General features: G+C 56.1%; 1 protein-coding gene across 5 annotated transcripts; it reads right to left on the reverse strand.

Moving 5' to 3' along the window:
• Positions 1-2,807: 2,807 nt before the first annotated feature.
• RNF44 (ring finger protein 44) lies at positions 2,808-19,042 on the reverse strand. 5 transcript variants are annotated; one of them, XM_045576364.1, is made up of 11 exons: positions 18,854-19,042; positions 8,121-8,272; positions 7,737-7,947; positions 7,194-7,361; positions 6,651-6,824; positions 6,395-6,556; positions 6,160-6,287; positions 5,823-5,910; positions 5,615-5,736; positions 5,364-5,463; positions 2,808-5,141 (listed from the first exon to the last, which is right to left on the reverse strand). In XM_045576364.1, the coding sequence occupies exons 2-11, from the start codon at positions 8,225-8,227 to the stop codon at positions 5,079-5,081; spliced, it is 1,323 nt and encodes a 440-aa protein (XP_045432320.1). In that variant the 5' UTR covers positions 8,228-8,272; positions 18,854-19,042; the 3' UTR covers positions 2,808-5,078. The 5 variants fall into 5 exon arrangements, with proteins under 5 accessions (XP_045432320.1, XP_045432322.1, XP_045432321.1 ...); XM_045576366.1 differs by having other exon boundaries at positions 7,737-7,917; positions 18,854-19,040; XM_045576365.1 differs by lacking the exon at positions 18,854-19,042 and adding an exon at positions 14,595-14,801.
• Between the last annotated feature and the right edge of the window lie 4,946 nt (positions 19,043-23,988).

Raw genomic sequence — 23,988 nt, forward strand, 5'->3', positions numbered from 1 at the left:
CAGGCCGACACTCTATCCACTGAGCCAAACCGGTTTCGGCAGGAATATTTCCTTTTTAATTGGAAAAAAAAAAAATATATATATATATATATATATATATATATGTATTTTTATTAATTTCAGATAAGAAATCTGGAGAGATAGAAACATCAACGAGAGAGAATCAATGATTGGCTGCCTTCTGCACAACCCCTACTGGGGATCAAGCTGGCAACCCAGGCATGTGCCCTTGACCAGAATCGAACCCAAGACCCTTCAGTCCACAGACATTCTATCCACTGAGCCAAACCAGCCAGGGCTTTGTTTGTTTGTTTTGAGAGAGAGAAACATTGATCAGCTGCCTCCTGCATGCACCCAACCAGGGATCAAACCTGCCGCCTGGGCATGTGCCCCGAGGAGGAATGGAACCAGTGACCACTGGTTGCACAGCACCATGTTCGACCCACTGAAGCACATGGGCCAGGATAGAAATTTTTCCTTTTCTAAATACTTGTTTTGTTTCCAGATTGTGGCACAGAAAAATTATGCATCTGCCAACAATGCTCAGCCTCCTATCTGTGTCACTAAAATCTTCAACAACTACCGTCCCCTTTTCAATTGCTTGGATGGCTTCATCTTCCATGTTTGGCATCTCTCCCTTACAAAACCTCAACCTTGCTATTTCCACAGGTCACCGCTGTCTCCCTCCCTGACAAAGCAGTTTGCACAACCAGCTTCCGCTTTCTTGTTAAAGTCATTTCCCCTGAGCATCTCTCACGGCCACCTGAGACCTAATTACCACTGTCCTTGGCCTCTTCCAAGACCTTTCTGAGCAGTTCCCCGCTGGTGTCTGACGCAGAGTTAAGGGTCCCCGTTTCTTTTCCCACAGGTCGAGGGGCAGAGTATGTGAACCGACATTTCCTCGCGAGGGCCACCGGGGCGCTTTCAGCAAGGGAGACCCACCAGCTGTGGGTTTCTGGAAGCTGGTTCTGTTCCTGTGGAGAGACTAGGTGGGAGGGGCAAGGCTCAGTGGACCTGATGGATGGAGCGTTGGATGAGGAGTCCCCTGGGACGAAGAGAAGCGAGGGGTGGGCATGAGCACTGTTTATAAGGCACAGTGACCAGGAGCGGGAGGCTGAAGAGGCATGCACGGGGAAGGAAGAAACTGGATGATGCCCAGGTTTCAAACCACTGGAGTTAGGAACAGATTCCGTCCCCGGTGGCCTTGCTAGGTGCCGTTCCAGTGGAGCAGCGTGTCAGAAGGCACAGGTAGTTATCGGGAGGGGAAGTGGAGTGAATGCAGGCAGCTCTCACAAAGTCTGCCGGTGGGAGGTCAGGGACACAGAGGACAAGCCAGCAGTCAGGAGTCAGGTCCCATTTGTTGTAAGGCAGGAGAAGCGTCATTATGTTTAAATGCTAAAAGCAATGCCATTTTAGAGAAAGAGGTTGAAGATACACAGAGCATGATGTCCCTGGGGTGGGAGGTGCAGGCCTTAGGAGGAAGGACGGGAGCAGAAGCAGGTGCATTTGTAGGTTTGAAGGAGGAAGTTGAGGGCGTCCCCAGATGATGGCCTCTCTGTCAGGTTCTGGAAAGGTGACGGGGTCAGAGGCCTAAGAAGACTGAGGAGGATCTCAAACAGCTGTTTCAGAGAGCAGGAGAGACTGCAGGAGGCCTGAGGTTTTCTGGGCAAATTGAGGGCCCAGGTGAAATTAGACCAGAAAGATGGCGGAGTGGCACCTCGCTTGTCAGCCGCTTGTCAGCAGCCTCATTTCTCTCTGAAAACAGAGGGCATTCGGAGTTCTCAGTGCCTCCCTTGTCCAGCTCCCCAGCCCGGAAGCCCGGGCCTCAGCTCTGGGGCCCCTGGGCACTTCACAGCTTCATTCTCCTCTGTTCCCGCACATGGGTACACTCAGCCACACAGAGCTCCTGATTGTTCCAGACACATCATGTACTTCCCCACTTAACGCAAGACTGAGGCGGCTGACACTCAAATAAAGTTTATTTTTATTTATTTTTTCGACTATATGATTTACTTTATTTTTAATTTTAAATTTTTATTTTTAAATATTTTGATTTTTTTTTTGCCCCCCTCCCTCCCTCCCTCCCACATATCCCCTCCCTCCCCAGAGTTTTATGTCCATTGATTGTACTTATATGCATGTATACAAGTCCTTCGGTTGATCTATTATTGCGGCCGCCAACCTTTCGGACCTCTCGGACCACCGGTTGGCGACCGCTGGTTTAAAGCGATGTGCTCTCAGTTTTCCAAACTCCTCTGGTGGCCAGAGAGACAAGTACCTACCTGGACAGCATGATTCTGGTCTTCCAGAATTACATAGAAGACTCTGGCTTCCTTATAACCCAGGTCAGCGAGTAGAGTCGATATAATCACTATTGGCATACCTACACCCATGAGGACACCTAGAACGTGCACACACCTGATGTCCTCACACAGCTCTTACCTCGGTGCTGTTGTCAGAGGGCTTTAGTTGGCAAGCAACTAACAGGAAACCCACTCTAGCTAATTTAAGGGGAAAACTGTGTTGCCCTAGCTGGTCTGGCCTGCAGACTGACAGGTCCCAGGTTTGATTCCGGTCAAGGGCACATACCTTGATTGCAGGCTTGATCCCTGGCTCTAGTTGGGGTGCATGTGGGAGGCAACCAATTGATGTTCATAAGTTACCACTGAGCCAGCTGGGCAGACTCATCAGAGGGTACCCTCATGAAGAACAATCTTCTCTGACCAGCCCATTCCCACCCCCCCCCCCTTGCAGACTGACACCCGCCCCCACTCCCCACCAAAAGAACACAGGCAGCCAAAGGCAGCTTGGGCAGTACTTGATATACATCATACATTTATTAGTGAATATCCCTCTGAAATCAGCAACAATATTAAAAAAAATAATGATTGCACTACTTGGTCAAGCAGAACTAGCAACTTTCATTTTAAAAAAAGTACAAATCTGTTAAAAATTTCAATCAGTATACACATATATATAATACAACATACTAGTTATGTTAAATGCTACAAACCAATGTGAATCCAATGGAATGGAAAAAACCACACATTTAAGCTTTAAGAACCATTTTTTTCTCTCTATATATTAGCATTTTCTCAAATACATACATGGGGAAAATGAGGTAACTGTAAAATGTGCAAGGAACAGGCCCCCCAAATTACATATATTTATATGTGTGTGTATATATATGTATATTGTAGTTACATACATATATATATAAAACCCTTCTAACACAGAACACAGGTGCTGGGCCCAGCCAGGCTGGGGGATGCTGCCCACTGCCATGCCTAGGCCAGAAGTTGGTAAATAAGAGTAAACATTAACAAGCCCCCACCACAGGAAATCATTGGTAACATGGCATCTAGAGCAAGGTCAGCAAATCACAAACATCCTAAATAATTGTTTTATAAATCTTCTCTTAAATGATTTTTTTTTTTTTAAACGTCGTTTCTCCTCCCACCCCCGTCAACAGCTGCTCGTTGGGACCACCGTGGCAGCCTCTACCACCCGAGAGCCTGTTCTGCCTGCCCAGGACCCGGAGGGTTTTGAAAACCTTTTTGGAGCGGGGAAGGGAGGGGCTGGAAGAGGATGGTTGTCTGTGTAAAATACGAGGGGTTTGGACGCTGCTATAAATATAGAAAGATCACCTGGCGTTATATACAGTAAGACTTTGGGTTCCCCACGGGGTGGGGCCAGGCTGATGGGGCCCCATGGCAGCCGGGGAGGCGGGAGCCGGGGCCGCGGCCGGAGAACGAGGGTGGTTGGAGCATCCCTGAGGCAGCAGGCGCCAGGGGCCGCCTGCTAGGATGTGCCGGCCCCACACGCAGTTCGTTCTGGGCAGCAACCTCAGCTGGGGGGGCGGGACAGGGAAGGGGCCGGGAAGGAGAGGGAGGGAAGCTCAGCCAGACCCTGCGGGGGCCTCCTCCAGGCCTCGGAGGGCAGGCTCAGGGTGGGAGGGGGCCCCTGGAGGTGAGGCCCACGCCCGCCCTGGTCCCAGTCCTCCTGGGGCTTCCTTGGAGGAGACTGGCCCAGGCGGGTGGGAGTCAGGCGCTGGCTGGAGAGGGAGAAATGCCCTGAAAAGCAGTAGGCTCTGGGGACGTGTGCAGTACAGTGCATGGCAGTTATCAGCTGAGCACAGACCCCCAGCCGCCCGCATGCATGTGGACCGGGCGGCACCACTGGACGGTTCCCTGCCCCCTGGGCACTCAGTCCTGGTTGGTCCCTAATACCCACCCCCATTTAACCAAAAGAAAACAAACTGTCTAAAAATCCACATCCCAAAATCCTACACGCGATTTTGGGCCAAATGAATAAAGAAAGACTGCTACTCTTCACGTTCATGCAGAATGACAGCGAGGGGAAATCGGGCATGGGTCTGGACCCCGTCATTGCCAGGGAGCGGTGGCGGCCAGGACCTGGGTCCCTCTCCTCGGCACAGCCCACGCCCCTCAGGATATGTGCTGCCCAGGCTCAGGGCCTGTGCCCCCCGCGCAGGAGGCTGGCTGGCTCTGAGGCCCTCCAGCCTGGGCGTGTGGCTGGAATGTTGTGCCTGGGGGGAGGGTCCTCGGGGAGCCAGACCCACCCCTTTCAGCAGGCTGCCCGAGTCCGACTGGGGTCAGACCCAGGCCTGGGTTTCAGGAAATGGCCGTATGCCACCGTCTGTCCATGGCTGTCAGAGCCGCCTGGGAAGAGGGCACGCTATTTCAGTGCAAGAGACCAAGAGTCCCAGGACTGTGACCCCTTTGCCCATCGGGGCCAAGGATCTCCACCGGCCACAATGGGGGGGAGACCCCGGGGTCCCATGCTGATGGAACCGAGGCCCAGCGGGAGGGAGGCCGATTGGGGCACTCAGGCAGCTCCGTGGTGGGCGGACTGGCAGGCAGACTGGGGATGGAGTCTTTGGAGCTTGGCAAACGCAGGGGCTTATTGCAGGGGCTGCTCGTGGGCCTGACCCTGGCACCAGCGCTGGATGTACAGGTGGGAACAGTGGGACAGGCCCGGGCCCTACCTCCCCATCCTCCCCTCCCCCCCTGAGTTTCCAGAGCTTCGGGCAGGGTCCTCATGGGCAGCTGTGGGCCTCACTCGACTTCCCTGGGCACCTCGGAGGCATCGGCCCGGCAAATGGGACACGTCCGGTTGGCCTGAGGGGAGGAACGGCTGGCGCTTCAGTCCCCACTCGCACCCGTCCCCGCCCCACCCGTCTGTCCTGCTGCATGGCGGGAAGGCAGCCCCTGACTAGGCCAGCGTGTCTGGGTGACGAGGAGGAGGAGGAGGAGGAGGAGGAGGAGGAGGAGGAGGAGGAGGAGGGAAGCCCCACGCCCAGCCTCCTCCCTCCCCACACGAGGAACCCCGGGCCGCGTCACCTTGAGCCACTTGTCCACGCACTTGGTGTGGAACTCGTGGTTGCAGGGCAGGACTCGGAGCAGCTGCCGCGCCTCGAAGTCGCTGAAGCAGACGACACACCTGGGAGGAGGGCGCAGGATGTCGCTTCCATGCGGTGGCTGAGGGCAGGCTTGTGGCAGAGCACGAGCCCCCCCCCCCGCCCCTCAGCCCCCCAAAGGGTTCCCTGGCAGCCCAGCTGTGCCCCGAGGGCAGGACCGGGCGCTGCACTCACAGCGTCTGCTCCGACTGATGGCTGTCGGGGTTGAAGCGGTAGGCGGGAAGCTGCTCGATGTCCGCCTTGGCGAGGCCTCGCGGCTTGGCGTCCCCCAGCCGCTCCGCCAGGCTCAGGAGGGCCTGCAGACGGGCAGGGGGCGGGGTCAGCAGGGGCCTGGGCCGGGGGCCCCCAAGCCCCCACCTCCCAGGACAGGGCTCCACGGGACCTCATAGTTCTCCAGCTCCACGTCATCCACATCGAGATCCAGGCTGATGGTGGGCCCCACTGCTGTGGGCGACATTGGCAGCATTGAGCTAGGGGAGACAGGTGCAGGGGGCCAGGGTCAAGGGCAGCAGGCACTGGGGCCCCCGTGTTTGCCCCGGATGCTGTAGGGGAGGCAAGCCCAGCTGGTGTGTGTGTGTGTGTGTGTGTGTGTGTGTGTGCGGTCTGCTGAGGGTGCAGATAGCCTGAGAGGCCCCAGGCCCCCACAGCTGTGTTTGTCTAACCACAGGAGGCCCCCGAGAGGAGCACCACGGCTCTGGGGCAGAGGGGCAGGTACTTACAGGAAGTAGGGCAGGAAGCTGGGATAATACGGCGGCGGGGGTGGTGGTGGTGGCGGTGGTGGGGGCAGCGGCTGCTGCAGGCGGTATCTCTGGGTGCTCACTCTCCGTGGCATCATGTGGGAATAGGGCTGTGGGAGGGCGTCAGGTCACCAGTGTGCCTGGCTCCCATCGCCCCAGAGCCTGGGGGAGGGGGGTGGGGAGAGGTGGTAGGGAGGGGGCCGGGGGTGCCACTCACCACACCAAAGGACAGCTCTTGGTGCAGGGGGTCGTGGGGCAGGTAGTGGAGGGGCACGGACGGGGACAGGGCCGGGCCTGGGGCAGAGGTGGAGTAGGTGAAGCTCGCCAGGGGGTACTGATCCCCCCGAAGGTCCACGTCGTTGTCCAGCCGCTGCAGGGGCTAGAAGAGGCAGGTGGGTCAGCTGCGGTCAGTGACAGGGAAACCCCTGCCCCGTGCCACCTCCTCCAGCAGCGGCCCCGTCGCCCAGACTCACCATCCGCGGGTGCTGGGTCTGCAGCGATATGAACTGGCCCAGAGGCGCCATGTGAGCGGGCTGGGGGTGTGGGGCGGGCGGCGGGGGGTGCAGGATGTAGTGGTCACTGGAGATGAGGTGGGGGTAGGCCTGATAGGGCACAGGGAGCTGCTGCATGGTGCACGCCTGGATCAACTGCCGAGAGAGGGGGCAGGAGCTGGAAAACGTGCTTCTGGGGCGGCCTGTGCTTGTGGCGAGGGCCGGGGGCCACCCCCTACAGCGGCAGGTCCCCCCGAAGCCCTCTGGACTGACTGCCCGTCCCTGGCCGAGGCCACCCAGGCAGGACACTACACTCCGAAGGCCCCCAGTTACCACCCCACACGGGCTCTGTTGAGAGGCCGGGTATAGCATCTGGGGGCTCCCACTGGCAGGCACTGGGGTGCAGGGTGGTGGTCTGGAGCCAGGGAGGCGCCCTGACAGCCTGCCTGGGTGTCCTAAGCTCGGTGGTCCTGCCACGGGCCTTTTGGTGGGGGGTGGGGGTGGGGGGTGGGGGCCCTCACTCACCGGGGGCGGGAGGCAGCAAAGTGGGTAGTGCTGCCCACTGAACATCACGGAGCATGCTGGGAGCTGTTGGGCACTGCAGCCAGGGATGTGCTGGCCTGAAGGCAAGGGGAAGCCTTGGGTCGTCACGGTGGTGACCGTGTAGGACAGAGGGACAGGCCCCTGGTGCACCTGTGGGTGGAGAGAAACGCGGGGGCTGAAGGGAGGAAGCCTGGCCGGAAGGTGCTGCCCCGGGTCAGACAGTCCTGCCGGGCCACTCCCTGTTCGCTAGCTGGGCCCACCTAGTGCAGACCTGGCTGCCCCAGCCCCCAGTCCAAAGGGCAGAGAGCCCGGGAGCCTGGAGGAGCTTCCAGCTCCACCCCTCACCGCTGTGTGGTCCCGGCCGGGCCCTTCCCTCCTCTGGGCCTCAATGACAGCCCATAAAGCAGGGCTAACGATGGCTCCCTCAACATGCAAGGGGTTAAGCAAGGGGAAATCCGGGCTCCGTCACTCTGTCTCACAGACGGGCTTGCAGAGGCCGGGGTCGGACAGGGGTGTTCTGCCTACCTGCTCGTGGAGATCAACCATGAACGGGCTCTGCTGGGAGGCTGGGTGCAGCATCCGGGGGCTCCCGCCGGCAGGAGCCGAGGCTCGACGCTCCTCTACAAGGAGGTGTGACGGTCGGGGCGGAGGCTGCTGGGAGGGTAAGCGCTCATCCTGGGCAGGCAGGCGGCCCTCACGGCCAGGGCTGCACCACAGAGAGGAGGCCCGGGTAGGACTGAGGGGACACTCATTCACAGGGCATGGCGAGGAGCCAAGGTCACTACCCACGGGGGAAGGAGGAGAGCTCAGGGCCCGTGCCCCGCCACCCCTGGCCCCGTGCCCGGCCCACGCCGACGGCCCCAGCGCCGGGAGCTCCGGGGACTGCGGGACCGGGAGGTTCCTTCCTACCTTCCCCGGAGCTGGGCTGGGGTGCTGCCGGGTCCCGCAGACAATCGCCGCTGACCCACAGGGGCGGAGGGCGGCCACCTAGTCACCGCCAGAGCCCATGGTCGCATCAGGGGTGGCAGAGGGGTGGGGAGGCTGGGCCCGGGCTCGCAACCCTAGGAGTCAAAAAGACAGAGAAACTGAAGCACAGAGAAATCCAGCCACTTGTTTCATTTAGGGCCCGGGAGACTAAAATCAAATTCTGGGGCCACCAATGCCCACCCCCACCCCGTGCTCCCCATGCACAGGGACTCTAGCCCTCTTCCTGGCATTGCGCCTCAAGAGCTGAGAGACGGGGCCCGGCTTGGCTTGCAAGGATCCCAGGCCTCAATCTGCTCTGCAAAACGAGCCCGGGCTCCCTCGGGGCTGCAGGGGTCTCAGTCTCCTGGGGCAGGTGGCTCCCCATAAGGCTCCTTAGCGTAGGGCTCCCTCCCGTGGGGGGTCTATAGTGCTGGTCTCCAGGCAGGCAGGGTTCCTGGGCGGCTCAGCTTCCTCCCTCCCATCTAGTTGGCTCAGGGGGGATTCCAACCAGGCGTGGGGCCCAGTTTTCCTCCCACGACTGCCAGGTAAGAGGTTCTGAGCCAGATCCTGCCCTCGGGGCTCCCAGTCTGCCCCCAGGTGACACGGTCCTACCAGGCCACCTCCCTTCCTTCTCCCGCCGGGATCTCTACCTACGCACAGACCTGGCCGTCCCTCTGTTTCTTTCCATAACCCGTTCCCACAGCGCCTACCCATGTGTGACTTCTTCAAAGAAGGTATTATTTGCTCCATTTTACGGAAGAGGAAACTGAGGCTGAGAGAGGAAGGGACTTGCCCCAGTGTCAAAGGGGAGGTGGGCTGACCCCAACCCCTCACTGCACCCTGCCACCTGTGGGAGGGTCCAGCCCACGGGCACCCTAGGAGGGGCTGAGAGGCCAGCCACCGTGCTTGGCCAGGTAGGCCTGGCATGCAGCGCTGGGGCCTCACACGGCCTCCAGGTGGGAGGTGGGGCTTGCTGGGAGAAGGAAAGAGGAAGCCAGGACCTAAGGGAGGAAGTTGTGCAGGAATGGGGTGTGGCAGGTCTGCTCCTTCCCTGGGAACCGGGGGTCAGGGTGAGGCCGTTAGGGGGACCCCTCACTAACTCCAGAGGTCGGGGTGAGGCCGTTAGGGGGACCCCTCACTAACTCCAGAGGTCGGGGTGCGGCCGTTAGGGGGACCCCTCACTAACTCCAGAGGTCGGGGTGAGGCCGTTAGGGGGACCCCTCACTAACTCCAGAGGTCGGGGTGCGGCCGTTAGGGGGACCCCTCACTAACTCCAGAGGTCGGGGTGCGGCCCAGTTAGGGGGACCCCTCACTAACTCCAGAGGTCGGGGTGGGCCCAGTTAGGGGGACCCCTCACTAACTCCAGAGGTCGGGGTGCGGCCCAGTTAGGGGGACCCCTCACTAACTCCAGAGGTCGGGGTGCGGCCGTTAGGGGGACCCCTCACTAACTCCAGAGGTCCGGGTGAGGCCCAGTTAGGGGGACCCCTCACTAACTCCAGAGGTCGGGGTGAGGCCGTTAGGGGGACCACTCGTTACTCCAGGGGTCGGGGTGAGGCCGTTAGGGGGACCCCTCACTAACTCCAGAGGTCGGGGTGGGGCCGTTAGGGGGACCCCTCACTAACTCCAGAGGTCGGGTGAGGCCGTTAGGGGGACCCCTCACTAACTCCAGAGGTCGGGGTGAGGCCCAGTTAGGGGGACCCCTCACTAACTCCAGAGGTCGGGGTGAGGCCGTTAGGGGGACCCCTCACTAACTCCAGAGGTCGGGGTGAGGCCGTTAGGGGGACCCCTCACTAACTCCAGAGGTCGGGGTGAGGCCGTTAGGGGGACCCCTCACTAACTCCAGAGGTCGGGGTGAGGCCGTTAGGGGGACCCCTCACTAACTCCAGAGGTCGGGGTGAGGCCGTTAGGGGGACCCCTCACTAACTCCAGAGGTCGGGGTGAGGCCCAGTTAGGGGGACCCCTCACTAACTCCAGAGGTCGGGGTGGGGCCAGTTAGGGGGACCCCTCACTAACTCCAGAGGTCGGGGTGGGGCCAGTTAGGGGGACCCCTCACTAACTCCAGGGGTCGGGGTGGGGCCAGTTAGGGGGACCCCTCACTAACTCCAGAGGTCGGGTGCGGCCCCCGCAGGGAAAGCTTTGAAACCTGTCGGGTTCCTGCCACAGGTCCCCACCACCCCTCCTCCATTTGACAAAACTCCCTCCGAATCCTTGATGCCTCTCTGCTGACACTGCCAGGAAGCAGTGTACTGTCCCCTCAGCACCTGTTCCTTCCTGCCAGCAGTGGCAAAAACATTTCTTTTGTGAGGTCTTTGCAGCCCTGACTCTCCAAATGAACCTGCAAGAAAGGCCCTTCTCCAGCTGCCAGGACAGCGTCCCGCCAAGGCCACAGCCAGGACGAGGCTGATTCACGCCTCCTGCTCCCGCCCGGCCTCGTTGGAAATAATAACACCGGGGACTCGACCACACAGGGCCAAGGCCGGTCTGCAGCCCTGAAGTTAGGGCCAACAATCCAAAATTGGGAGGCTACACAGGATTCTGGCCTTTGGATGGTCAGGGCCAGAAAATCCGGCTCCACTGGTCCTTCGTTGATGCTTGGCCCCTTCTTTCTTGGAGCATGAGTCACCCCAGGAACACTCCCTCCTGCCCACACAGGTGACTGGGTTTGTGATCGCTGGTGTGGGTCAAGTACACATCCTCACGCATGGGTATACGTACACCGCCTCCCCGGTTCCTGCTGACAGTCCAGCCTGGCCAGCAAAGGCCCAGAGAGCTTCGGGGGAACCTCCAAATAATGGGAACAGGCCTGGGACCTCCTGGGTCAGATCCTTACGGGGCTGGGGAACAAGGGCACCTAGTTGTTGTTTTTTGTTTGTTTGTTTGTTTGTTTGTTTTTTACCAAATTCTCCAGCAGTTTCTCCAGCACAGGTAGGTTTGGGAACCTCTGCTCTGACTGACTTCAGAGACTCTGGGAACCCAGCCCCCTGATAAAGAACATCAACAATAACTATAATACTCCCATGTGCCATCTTGATCAGTCCTTACAGCAACCCTCAGAAGGAGGGGCAGTGAAGCTCAAAGAGCTGAGGTCCAAGGCCAGTCAGCTGGAGCTGGAAGGGCAATGGGACACGGCCCAGGCAATGGCCTCAACGGTTACTCTTTTTTATTTTAAAAAAAATGTATTTTATTAATTTTTCACAGAGAGGAAGAGAGGGATAGAGTGTTAGAAACACCGATGAGAGAGAATCATAGATCAGCTGCCTCTTGCACACTCCCTACTGGAGATGTGCCCACAACCAAGGTACATGCCCTTGACCGGAATCGAACCTGGGACCTTTCAGTCCGCAGGCCGACGCTCTAGCCACTGAGTCAAACCAGTTTCGGCTCAACGGTTACTCTTGTGGGAGGCTGTTTGCTGAAGTCTGGGCAGCGTCAAGGCTCAGAGGCCCAGGCCCGTGCGAATCTGTTCTGTGGCCAGCCCCTCAGACACCCACTTCTCAGGGAAGGGAAGTAGCAATGAGCCGAGAACCCAGAACAGCAGACAGAAGGGGCTCTAACTGTGGACACATGACACCCTGACTTCCGGCCGGGGTCTTGAGCATATCACTTCCCCTCTCTGAACCTCAGCTTCATCTGTAAAGTGGGTACAGCTTAATGACCTCCTCCAGTGGACTGGCAAGTGCTGCTCACAGGCCCTTGTAAGAGTGGTTTGTAAAGCTTAGGTGTGAGCAATCAATCTCTCTCTCTCTCTCTCTCTCTCTCTCTGCCCAAGTGACCGTTACCACCAGTTGCTCTGACACACACTGACCACCAGGGGGCAGATGCTCAATGCAGAAGCTACCCCTGGTGGTCAGTGCACTCCCATAGTCGGAGCCTCTGCTCAGTGAGCTTACTCACTGAGTGGCGGGATGAGCATTAGCAGCGAGGCACCTGGCCCCAGCTCAGGACTCCTCCCCCACAGCCTACCGATTTGTGCACTACTGCACACCACTACATCCCTCGGGGGGATGTCACACTGCCTGCGCGGTTCAGCAGTCCAACGTCCTCTGAGGGGTCCCAGATTGCGAGAGCGCACAGGCCAGGCTGAGGGACCCCACCAGCGCACAAATCCAGGCACTGGGCCTCTAGTTAGACAATAAGGGGCTGACCTCCGCTCCGCTCCACCCTCCAAGCAGAAATCAGGGGCCACTTCAAGCTCTGCAGGTGGTTGCTGGGAAGTATGCCTCCCTAGGGTATACCCCTGCTGACAATCGAGGGGCCCCTGATTCCCAAAGTCCTACCAGGAACCGAGGCAGCAAAGAGGGGACACACCCACTTCACAACTGAAGAAACAGACCCAAAGAAAGGAAGTAACTTGCTCTAAGCTAAAAAGCCAGAAAGAGACAAATTTGGTCACGGTTGAGCTCCTGGGCCCAGATTCCTCCAATCCCTGACTCAGTAGCATCAGTAATCCTAAAACCCGCCTAACCCCAACGCTCTATTCCAGGCCCTACAGATCAGGAGAGCTTTCTTGAAGGGGCCTGTTACTTGCCCGAAAGAGAAGCGAGAGAACTAGCAACTTGCTCAAGGTCAGCAGCAAGGGTGGCCACGCAAAGTGCTCTGCCTTTCCACACTCCTCTGTGCTGTCCTCTCAGGGAGATCTGTGCACATGGATCTGGAGGGCCCCATCCCTGCACGCCATCTTGCCTGGAACCAGGTACCCCACCTTGCACCCATGTCCACCCCCTACTTCCCATGCCCCAGCAGCTACCCCCATCTGGGTCTAGGGAGTCCCTTCTAGGTCCAGTCACTGGGGTCCAGCTGCTGTTTTGCAGATTAAACAAAGTGGGCCTGAAAACATGAGTTAACTAAGCGAGATGAGAAGCCCCCCTCCTTTCTCTCCCTCACCCCCAAAACAGGCAGGCCAGGAAAGCCAGACTTGGAACCAGGAGTCAGTCCTTGCTGGGCCAGCCCGGACTCCTAGGGTGACCTTGCTCAAGGAAATCTCTTCGCTTCTGTGAGTCTCAGTGGCCACAACTGTGAAACGGAGATGGCAATCTCTCCTCCCCAGCGTGCCCAAATGAAGCCGGAGGCCACAAGAGGCAAGAATCTAAGTGGTCACAGCAGTGGGGTAGGACACCAGTGTCCCTTAGAGGCAGGCCGCTCCTCTACATGGACCAGGTACGCGCTGCGGGATGAGGGGAATCTTCCCAGGAAAGGGATGTCAAGGTGTGGACAGGAGAGGAGACTCCCTTGCCCCCATCTCAGTCCTTTGTGCCGCGCTCGGAGGAACAAGGGGGGGCGGGAGGCCAGACTGCAGCGCCTGAGCGAGAGCGCTGTGACTTTAAGAGTCGAGGATCCCGGACCATGTGCTCCGCGTGAGACAAAAGCAACAACAAAGGAAGTGGCGGTGCGGCAGGGGGAGGGGGCGGCTCCTTCCTCTCCAACCGCAGCGCTCAGGCTCCGGAGCCGGGAGCCTCGTCCAGGCATTGGGGCTCCCTGGGAGGGGGGTGTCTCTGATCTGAGAGGTCTCGCCGCCCCCCTCCGGACCGCCCGCGATTAACCCCTGCGGAGCCAGCGGTCTCACCGCCCCCGGTCGTCCCGAGGGAGGGGCAGCAGTGTCCAGGGACGCGGAAACTCACCTTCAGCCTCCTAGACACACGTTGATTCCTTTGTTCCCGATCTGGGGCGGCCGAGCTGGGCCAGGGAGGGAGCGGTGATGGGGTGGGGTGGGGGGGTCTGCCCGGACCCTTTAAGAGCCCCCGCCCTGCGGAACAATGTGCTCCCCTCCCCACCCCCGGGGCCCGGAGCAGTCCGGCTCCTTCCGGGGCCTCTCGCTTTGTTGTCCGTCCGCTGGCGTCCGCCTCGCGAGGCCCACGCGCGCCCAGCCTCCCTCGGCCCAGGCCCTCCGGCGGCGGGAGGCGGCGCAGGACGCGGGCAGGTCTGCGCAGCTGCCCGGGCGGCGGCTGGCCCTTTAAGAACTGGCCGCGGCGCCGGCGGAATGTAACAAACCCCGCATTTGATTCACAACATTCGGAGCGGCGGCGGGGGCGCGCGCGCGGCGGGCGGGGGCCTCGCGGGGGCGCGCCGGGAGGCGGGTCCGAGCGAACAGTAGCCGGCCGCGGCCTGAGGCGGCCCCGCCCCGGGCCGAGAGGCCGTCACTCGCCGCAGCCAGACACGTGACCAGTGCCCGCCATCTTGATAGATGAAAAGAAAAAAAATACTCTTCTCGCTCTCACCTCCGCACTTAAAGGGACCGCAGCTGTCGCAGGCAAGGGGCGGGGCCGCCTGGCTAAAGAGCTGCAGACACTCCGGGATGGGCAAGGCCAATCAGCTGTAATGTGAACTTGCTATGCAAACTCGAGAGCCAGCCGCGCTCCTGAGGCTGGTTCCCGGTTTGGAAAAATGGGTCCCGCCGACAGAAGCACGGCCCAGACTTACTGTCACGACTCCCTCCTCGGAGACAGGGCGACATCTGGGGCACTGAGTTGTAATGGGGCCGATCTTCGACCAGGCTGAGGCGTCCTCTCGGGTCAGTCCAAGGGGTTAGGAAGGCCCTACAGTCCCGGGCCATCAACCTCCCCAGATATGACGTCACCCCTAAGAGCTACTGCGCTGCGATGACATCATGGTCTGGCTTCCCTGCATCTTTTAAAACTACGCGGCGGCTTTAAAAAGCTGGGGGGGGGGGTCCTGTATTTGCCTAACGGACCAATAGCCGGCAATCCATGTAAATAATTAGCGCCTGACTTTCAGGGTGATTGGTCCCGCACCCGCTGACGTCACAGACATTTTAACCGCCCCGCCCCCAGCGCGGTCAGGGAAAGGGGCGGGTAACAATTTGAAGCTCCAGCGGCAGTCCCGGGCGCTCTAGTTGCTTCTTGCCTAGGGGCATTGGGAAACTAAGTCCCACGAAGTCTTCAGTTTTCGACTGCACTCCCAGAAGCTACAATAGCTATGAGACAGAGGGATTACTACAACCTGCCCATTTTACAGATGGGTAAAGTGGGGTGTACTGACCCCAGGTCACACAGCCAGGGAAGTGTGGCTGAGCAGGTATTTGAAACCAAGCCAAAGCCAAGCTTTTCCCTTTGTTTGGATGCCTCCCCCAGGCAGACATACAAAGTGGAATATTACCTCCATATTGATTATTTAAGGGGGGAAAATCAGTAAGACCCTTAATATCCAAGAACTGGGAACAGGCCCAATAATGGTGTATGAAGAGAGAAAAAAAAGGTAAAAACCACAAAACAAAAAAAGAATGATGTATATAATCAATAACTGATTCCCCTGTATGGTGCTCCACTGACATAGGGCTACCTCCAAAAAAGCCCTAAGAGATGCCAGGACAAAATCATAATGTGTGGTGGGCTGTGGGATGGGGGGCAGAGTTGGGGGTGGTGCAATTCCCTATGCTTCCTTGGTATACTTCATAATACTAAATTCAAAGATAAAAGTTGAAAGCAAGATGCTGAACAGAGTATAATAATATTTATATTTTAATATTAGATATATACAATATCTGCATAATATTTCTGGAAGGATGTATAGGAAATTGACAACTGTCCTCAGGGAGAACTGGAAGAGACCACTGGGTCAGGAAGATAGACTTACTTATTCTTTTGTACATGTGCTCTTTTACTTTTTAAAAGATTTTTAAAAAAATTTATTTTTTGAGAGAGGAAGGGAGAGGGAGAGAAACATTGATGTGAGAGCAAAACATCAATCAGCTACCTTCTGCACACCTCCTACTGGGGATTGAGACAGCAACTTGCCCCATGCACCGAAAGGTTGCATGGGATGTCACCCAATCAACTGAGTGACACTGGCCAAGGTTACATTTGCTCTTTAAAAAAAAAAACCCTATTCAGTATAACCGACAGAAAAGTCTAAAGAAAATTACTGTTAAAGAATATGTTTTTAGACTTTTAAAGCCATAAAAACTTCTGATCTCTTAGAGTCAGAAACCCCTTTAGGAAAGGTATCCAATGGAAAAATCCAGAAGTTTGGGGAACAGACATGTTTCTCAGTGTTGTTTAGCATGTGGATGCACAGCCAGCAAAAACAACGACTGAAGATGGTACTGTCTGCGGGTCTCTAGGCACAGGAGATCAAGTTCATGATGTATTACTACAGATGGTATTAAAAAGCCAAACTCCATCACAGATAACAGAATGCTCTGACTTCCTCAATACACAGCACAACTGTCATCACATTGTGTCAGGACAGCAGAAAGCTATCTTCTGGGGACTCCCCCTTCCCTCGCCCACACTGGGGTGTGAAGGTCCAAGGAAGGGGCTCTGGGTCTGATTTTCACCCCGTGTTTTCCCCAGGGCCACAGGCCAATAACATGTTCCCCTGTAACTTGAAAAACTTTCCTGAGTTTATGCAGAATCACTCTGGAGCTAGTGGGGAAGAGGCTCAATTTTACCAGATTTTCCAGAGAAGCCAGAAATCTGGATTCTCCTATGAAATCCCTTCTCAGGTTCACTGACACATCTTATGCTTTGGAACCCCATGGTGGGGATGTGGCCATACACCTTTTGAATCTCTCATTCTCATCAACCCACCCCATATACTTGCCAGTTCTGCTACTTTCGTCATACAGATGAAGAAGGTGGCTTAGGAAATAACTCCCTTGCCACAGATCCCGGAAGTATGGCCCCGTGGGTTCTTGAAACCATAGGTGGGGGTGGCTCACCCTTGCCCAGGCATCTGCCATGATCTTCTGTGGAGAAATTTGGGCTCAAGGGTCTCCTGCATAGTCTGGGCAAGTCCAGTTCTGGCCATTGGCTCACTGGTTTTTTCCAATGACCTAAGAGCTAGGCACCAGCATTCACTCCATTTTATAGGTGAGGAAACTCGGGGGAGAAGGAATATGACTCACCTACCATCATACAACTATCAAGGGGAAAATCTGGGATCACATTCTAATCTCACTTTAAGTATGCTTCATGCCACTTAAATGCCAACACAGGGTTTCCCAAGGGCTGTTTAATAAAAGCGCAGATGTCCTAGGGCAGGAGAGACCTTGGAAGATCAGAGACTAGTGGGTGGCTCCAGATCACAGGGTGAGTATGTGGCAGAGGGATTCAAATTCTGATAGCTTCAAGTGCAAAACCCTGGGTGCTACATCCCACTCCCAAGCCGCCTCTGCAGATGGGAGGGATTCTATGTGGGCAGGAAGAAGGCAGGGTCATCTGTTCCTGCTCCACTGTCCTATCCAAGAGCCCGAATAGCTGGCTGCCACCACCGCCCCCCCCCCCTCAGGGTCAGGAAGTACCCCACTCCTTTCTCCTAAGGACCCTCAAATCCTCCAAAGAGGCAGGCATAGTAGTCTTCTAGGCAGAACAGAGAGATTAAGGAACCATCCAGGGACACACAGCACAGTCTGGTAGAGCCAGCTCAGGGCAGGTCTGAATACACCTCACATCTGAACCCAAACTTTGACTCACCTGAAAAAGAAGCACCTTTGTGCAGATGGGGGGAGGGTGGGGTGTCTGTAAAAGTGTCGCCAGGTTTGGGGCTCGAGTCTGCAGCACTCTTGCCCCACCTTTGAAACCGTGGGTCACTTACCTGGCCTCTCTCTGCCTCGCAGTCTCTCACTTGTAAAATCAGAACATCGGTAACACTAGTGACAGAGGACATTCACTGGGCACTTCGTATGTGCCAATAGCGTTGTTCAGAGGCTTCTGAGGAGGCATTAAACCCAGAACCTCTGAAGCCAGCCTGTGTGGGCTTGGACCCTAAGCGTTGCCTATTAGCTCTATGACCTTGAGGAAGTCACCACCTCTACGAGGCTCAGTTTGACGAGGCGTAAAATGGGGCGAGAGTACACACCTTAGAGGGCCATTAGCGGCTCTCTCTCATTGTGTGCATCCCTGAGGGTACCCGCCTGACTTTCTAGGTCTGGGTCTGCGCTTGGGTGTGGGAGCTTTGTGGGTGCGATGCTGGGAGGGGCTCTCCTTTCTGATTTCCTCTGCCCTGAAGCTCTCACCACTGGAAACCCCAGGGTCTGCAGAGGCGGGAGCAGGTGCCATCACCACATCAACCAGAGATGAAAACCGGGGACTACAGGACTGCGGCGCACAGCAGATCCTGGGAGACTGAATCCAACCAAATTTCCGCCACCCCCCTCCTGCCCACACCGCCTTCCCAACCTCCAGCATCAGCTCGACGTGGGCTTAGTGGCCCTCGGGCAACGGAAGCCGTGTGACCTTGGACAAAGACCCTCTCTGGACCCCCCCCCCCCCCCCCGACATCATGAAAGCAGTAACGACGGCACTGGGGTGCAGGGATCTGTTCCCCAGACTCGCGGCCACTCCAGGGCAGGTCCCAGGACGCTCTGGCTCCCCAGGGGCTGGCACAAGGAGCGCTAGTAAAAGGGAACGGAAGCGACAAGGCTAAGGATTGCAGACTCCTGGGCCCTAGATGAAGGTTGGGACCAGCCGGGGCATGCGCAGGGCGCAGGGCACGCTGGAACTTGTAGTTCCCAGGGGCACCCTTGACCCTAGCAGGCGGGTCGCTGAGCGAGCGACTCTGGCTTAGGGTCCCGGGACAGGGAGCTTGGGCCCTGCGGATGCAGGCAGAGGCCTCGCTGCAAGTCCTTGCACTACTCTGCCAGCCCGATGCCGCCCCCTATCGCTCCGTCCTCATCGCTGTCCCTGCGGCTGAGGCTCAGGGTCCAGGTTGGGTGTTACCTGGGGCCAAGGCGGGGCTCCACCCCCACCGGGCAGCCGGCGGCGCGTCGCTCCAGCTGCAGCCCGGGGTCCCGGTCCGGCTGCGGCACGAGCGCCGCCCGCCGCGGCCCCCCCTGCGGCCCCGCGCGGTGGAACTACCCGCGGGCTTCACCACTGGGCGCGCGCGCGCGCACGCGCGGGGCCCACGCCGCTGCGCAGCCCTCACCCCCGCGCCCGCGCGCCTATGGAACCACCTGGTTTACACCCGGCGCGGGAGCGGGAGGCGGAAGGGGGCGGGGCGGGGGCAGGCCACGCCCACTCGGTGCCGGGCGGCGGGGGGGGGGGGGGGGGGGGCCGGCAAAAGGGAGGAGTCCGGGGTCTGGCGTTCCAGCTTTCCGCTACTGTCCGCCACCTCGGACTAGTGACTGACCTGACGCTTCGTCTGTAAAGTTAATACGACTCCGCAGCCGCTCAAAGAGCCTTTTTTTTTTTTAAAATATGTATTTTATTGATTTTTTTACAGAGAGAAAGGGAGAGGGATAGTTGGAAACATCAATGAGAGAGAAACAGCCTCCGGCACGCCCCCTACTGGGGTTGTGCCCGCAACCAATGTACATGCCCTTGACCGGAATCGAGCCTGGGACCTTTCAGTTTGCAGGCCGATGCTCTATCCACTGAGCCAAACCGGTTTTGGCTCAAAAAGCCTTTGCTTCTCTGAGAGGTTGTCCCTCTCTCCCAGCCTCGGATGGGGAGGTAGCGATCCGTATATAAAGAGCACTCTGAACAGCAGCCAGGTCCAGAGCAACTAGGTCGGGAGCGGCGGTGACCAGACCCAGAGCAGCTGGTTGTGGAACAAACCAGAGTAACAGAGACCAGGCCCGGAACAGCCAGGCCCGAAACAGCTCGCTCTTCGCCTGTGCCCCTGCCCCACGGCTGCCTCTCAGACATGGCTGGAAACTTTTGTGGGAACTTGAGGGTCTGCTGAATCAAGTGATGAAGGCTTAGATCTGGATGTGTTGAGTTAGTATAGGGCTGGGGCGTTGATCTGTGAGTGCCTTGGGTGGGGCCTGGATGAGGTTGGTTGACCTATTTGGAAATGTCTTTTGTGTGAAATGTATCATTGGGCATGTGGTGGTATTATTGATATGAGAAAATGCTAAGTAACTGATTTACTATCTGAAAAGGGATTTACTATCCGGGAAAGGGAGGGAGGAAGAGACTGAACATAAACTGCACCTATGGATAAGGACAATGGGGGATGGGGAGGGGGCGGAGGGTGGGATGGGAACCTGGTGGAGGGGGGAAGAAATGAGGAACCTTTGTAACAATTTGAACAATAAAGATTGATTTAAAAAAAAAAAATTGAGTCAAAAGAAAAAAAAAAAGAGCACTCTGGAGTAGGCAGATCTAGGGACTCCCGTTTGGGCCATTTTTTTTTTTTTAGCCTCAGTTTCCTCATATGCGAAATGGGAGCAATAATGCCACCTTGAGGAAGCTGGGAGACTCCAGTGACAAGAGGAAGCCTATGCCCATCACTAGACCAGCCTGGATCAGAGGATGGGTGGACACCTGCTCAGGCCCACCCCGCGGGCATCATGGATGCCCCGCAAGAACTACAACTTCCAGCTTGCCCCCCTCTGGCCCGGAACAGCTCCCCTCCCACAGGTTGTCCCTTGACCGTCCCATTTCTCAGCCCAGGACTTGGCCCCTCTGCTTATTAGGCCTGCTCCTTTGAGGCTAGCTTATTTTTCACTTTTTAAATTTGTTATTATTATTTAAGATATGTTTTTATTTATTTCAGAGAAGAAGGGAGAAGGACAGAGAGATAGAAACACCAATGATGAAAGAGAATCATCAATTGGCTGCCTCCTGCACACCCCCCACTGGGGATCGAGTCTGCAAATCCAGCATGTACTCTGACTGGGAATCCAACTGTGACCTTGTGGTTCATAGGTAGATGTTTAACCACTGAACCACAATGGCAAGTTATATAAATAAATAAATATATATATATATATATATATATATATATATATATGCCCAAGTGACCAAATGACCGGTTGACTGGTCGCTATAACATGCACTGACCACCAGGGGACAAACACTCAACGCACAGGATCGGGCTCCCTCCTGTCTGGATCAGGCCTGCAGGGATCTGGCCAAAACTGGCTATCTAGCTACCCCCCCAAGACTTATTGATATATAACATTGTGTAAGTTTAAGCTGTACAATATAATGATTTGATACATGTATAAATGCAAAATGGATACTATAATAAGACCAGTGAACACATCGTTCACCTACATAATTACCATTTGTTGTTGTGGTGGAGAGAACATTGAAGGTCTACTCTCATAGCAACTTTCAAATATAACGATATTGTTAACTTAGTAACGTTGCTGTACATTAGACTCCTGGAACTTATTCATCTTACAACTGAAAGTTTGTACCCTTGAACCAACATTTCCATTTCCCCCAACTCTAGCCCCTGGCAACTACCATTCTACAATCTGTTTCTATGTATTCAACTTTTTAAAAGATTCCACACATAAGTGAGATCATGAAACACTTGTCTTTCTCTGTTTGCCTCATTTCACTTAGTATGATGCTCACCAGGTCCAGCCATAGTGTAACAAATGACAGGATTTTCTTCTTTTTTATGGCTGAATAATACCTCATTATATATCACATTTTCTTTATCCATTCATCTGCCAATGGACACTTAAGTTACTTCCATGTCTTGCCTACCGTGAACAATGCTGCAGTGAACATAGGGGTGTCTTTTTTTTTCTTTTTCTTTTTTTTTTCTGTTGTTAATCCTCACCTGAGGATATTATTTTTCCATTGATTTTTAGAAAGAGTAAAGGGGAGGAAGGGAGAGAGAGAGTAACATCAATGTGAGAAAGACACATCAGTTAGTTGCCTACTGCACGCAGGATTAAATCTACAACCCAGGTACACGCCCTTGATTGGGAATTGAACCCAAGACCCTTGAGTGCCTGGGCCTTCTCTAACAACTGTGAAACACTGGTGTGTCTAAAAGAATTACTGAATAGTATACCATTGTATGAATGTATAGTAGTTTTTGAAACCTGATCCTCTGAATAAATGACTTCCGAGTTCCAGCTGCCTTGGTCTTCCCTTCTCCCAAGGGCCAGCTCTTTCAAGAATGGGGTTTTGGACACACTGTTCCCTCTGCCCGGCCTTTCTTTTCCCTCCTCTTGGCCTGGTCACTCTCCTCTCACACACAGTCTCCCTGTGTCAGGGATGTGCATCTCCTTATAACTAAAACTAAAACCACCCCCATCCCACCAGAGCCCAGCGCCCAGCACAGTGCCTGGCACAAAGTGAACATGCAGTGTGTTGGATGGACACAGAAGTGGCAGGGGGCTCCAGAGGGCACATTTCATCTCGGAGCTCAACTAATGTGCTGACGGGACACAGTCACATGACTATTTTACTTCCCCATATTTTCCTTCCGAGGAAACAGGCTCAGAGATAGAGAGTGGCTTGCCCAAGCCAGGAAGGGACAGAGCTGGACAGAGAACCAGGTCTGCCTGGCTCAATGCCTGCCTGTAGTGGTGGTGGGAGTGATGCAAGAGCCTGAGAGAGGGCGCTAGTGGGGGGCTGGCTGTCCTAGAGCAGAGGGAGGGAGTGGGATCTAGTGCTCCCAGTGGAAGCAGCCAAGGCAGCTCTCAGCTCAATAGAACACGTCCACTTGGGGCCATGGAGTGGAGGCCACGAGAGGAGGTGAGCTCCCATCCCTGGAAGTGTGCAAGCTGTGGCAGAACAGTCACTGGGAGGCGGTGCTTCAGAGGGAACATGTGCCCTGGAAAGGGGCTCAGGGGCCTGGGTGGTGGGAAGGAGTTGATCTCTTGGATCCCCCAGTTCTCTCTAGGGTGGGAGGCTGTGAGCCGCTGACACCAGGGGCTGTTCTGGGGCTGGTCCCTTGACTAGAACAGAGCAGGGAAGGGATTCTGTACTCTACAAAGCCGTGTGCAGCACGGGGGGATGACTAGGAAGGTGAGGGGGGCTGGACACATTCACAGCAAAGAGCCACCCTCAGTGTGGGCCCTCCAGGTAGCTCTGAAGCTGTACACTGTGTGTGTGTGAGTGTGTGTGTGTGTGTGTGTGTGTGTGGCGTGAGAGTGTGTATATGTGTACGCGTGTGTGAGTGTGTGTGTGAGTGTGTGTGTGTGTGTGTGAGAGTGTGTGTGTGAGAGTGTGTGTGTGTGTGAGTGTGTATGTGTGAGAGTGTGAGTGTGGTGTGGGTGTGAGTGTGGTGTGTGTGTATGTGTACATGTGTGTGAGTGTGTACGTGTGTGTGTGTGTGTGTGAGTGTGTGTGTGTGAGTGTGTGTGTATGAGTGTGTGTGTGAGAGAGAAAGAGAGTGTGTGTACGTGTGTGTGTGTGTGTGTGTGTGTGTGTGTGTGTGGTGTCTCCATATTGCTGATGAAGTGGGGCTCAGAGAGGAATGGCTTGGTCAGTGTGATGCAGCGAGGGACAAGTGAGGACTTGATTTCAACTCCATCAATTGCTGAACACATAGCAGGTGCACATAGCAAAGACAGGAAGTAAGGTTTTTGTTCCAAATTTTAAAAACCACACACCTAAGACAGTGGTTACAAAGCAAGGCTGATATGCATCTGCAACGCCTCCTCATGCATGGCCCTTTATTACTTGCCTGGCTACTTTGATTAACCTTTGCTAATTGAGCTGGGTTCTACTGTTACTCCCATTCTACAGATGAAAACACTGAGGCTCACAGAGATAAGCTGCCTTGTCCAAGGCCGCTAGTTGGTAAGTAATGGGGAGGGGATGAGGACCTAGGTTATGTAAATCCACATCCTGGCCTCTTAGCCCCACTTTCTGGCTATCCCCTCGCCCCTTCCTGCAGTGACCCTGGGCCTGGGCCTGAGCTTCTTTGATGCGATCTGGCAGGCAGACAGATGACCCTTTAGATTGGGGGGGGGGCACCATCTGTCCACACCTGCCTCATCCAGATGCTGTCCAAAGGTCTGTGCAGGCCGGGACACACCCTCTGGGGGCCAGAGCAATGACTCAGAGCTGTTGGCCCCAGTAGTCAGCACTGGGGAGGAGAGAAGAGAGGAGCAGGGAGTGGACAGAGTGACAGGCTGACTCCCTTGCTCTGAGGC

The sequence above is a fragment of the Pipistrellus kuhlii genome, unplaced genomic scaffold, assembly GCF_014108245.1.
Source record: "Pipistrellus kuhlii isolate mPipKuh1 unplaced genomic scaffold, mPipKuh1.p scaffold_m20_p_8, whole genome shotgun sequence".
In the NCBI taxonomy this organism is placed as follows: Eukaryota; Metazoa; Chordata; class Mammalia; order Chiroptera; family Vespertilionidae; genus Pipistrellus; species Pipistrellus kuhlii.

What these genes read in the sequence shown, in the direction of transcription:
- RNF44 (XM_045576364.1), bottom strand. Translation starts at nt 8,227, where the DNA reads ATGCGACCATGGGCTCTGGCGGTGACTAGGTGGCCGCCCTCCGCCCCT. An exon ending in AGCTTCCTGCCCTACTTCCT is followed by an intron (nt 5,911 to 6,159) that starts GTAAGTACCTGC and finishes TGTCTCCCCTAG; the next exon opens with CTCAATGCTGCCAATGTCGC. An exon ending in TGGAGCTGGAGAACTATGAG is followed by an intron (nt 5,737 to 5,822) that starts GTCCCGTGGAGC and finishes GCCCGTCTGCAG; the next exon opens with GCCCTCCTGAGCCTGGCGGA.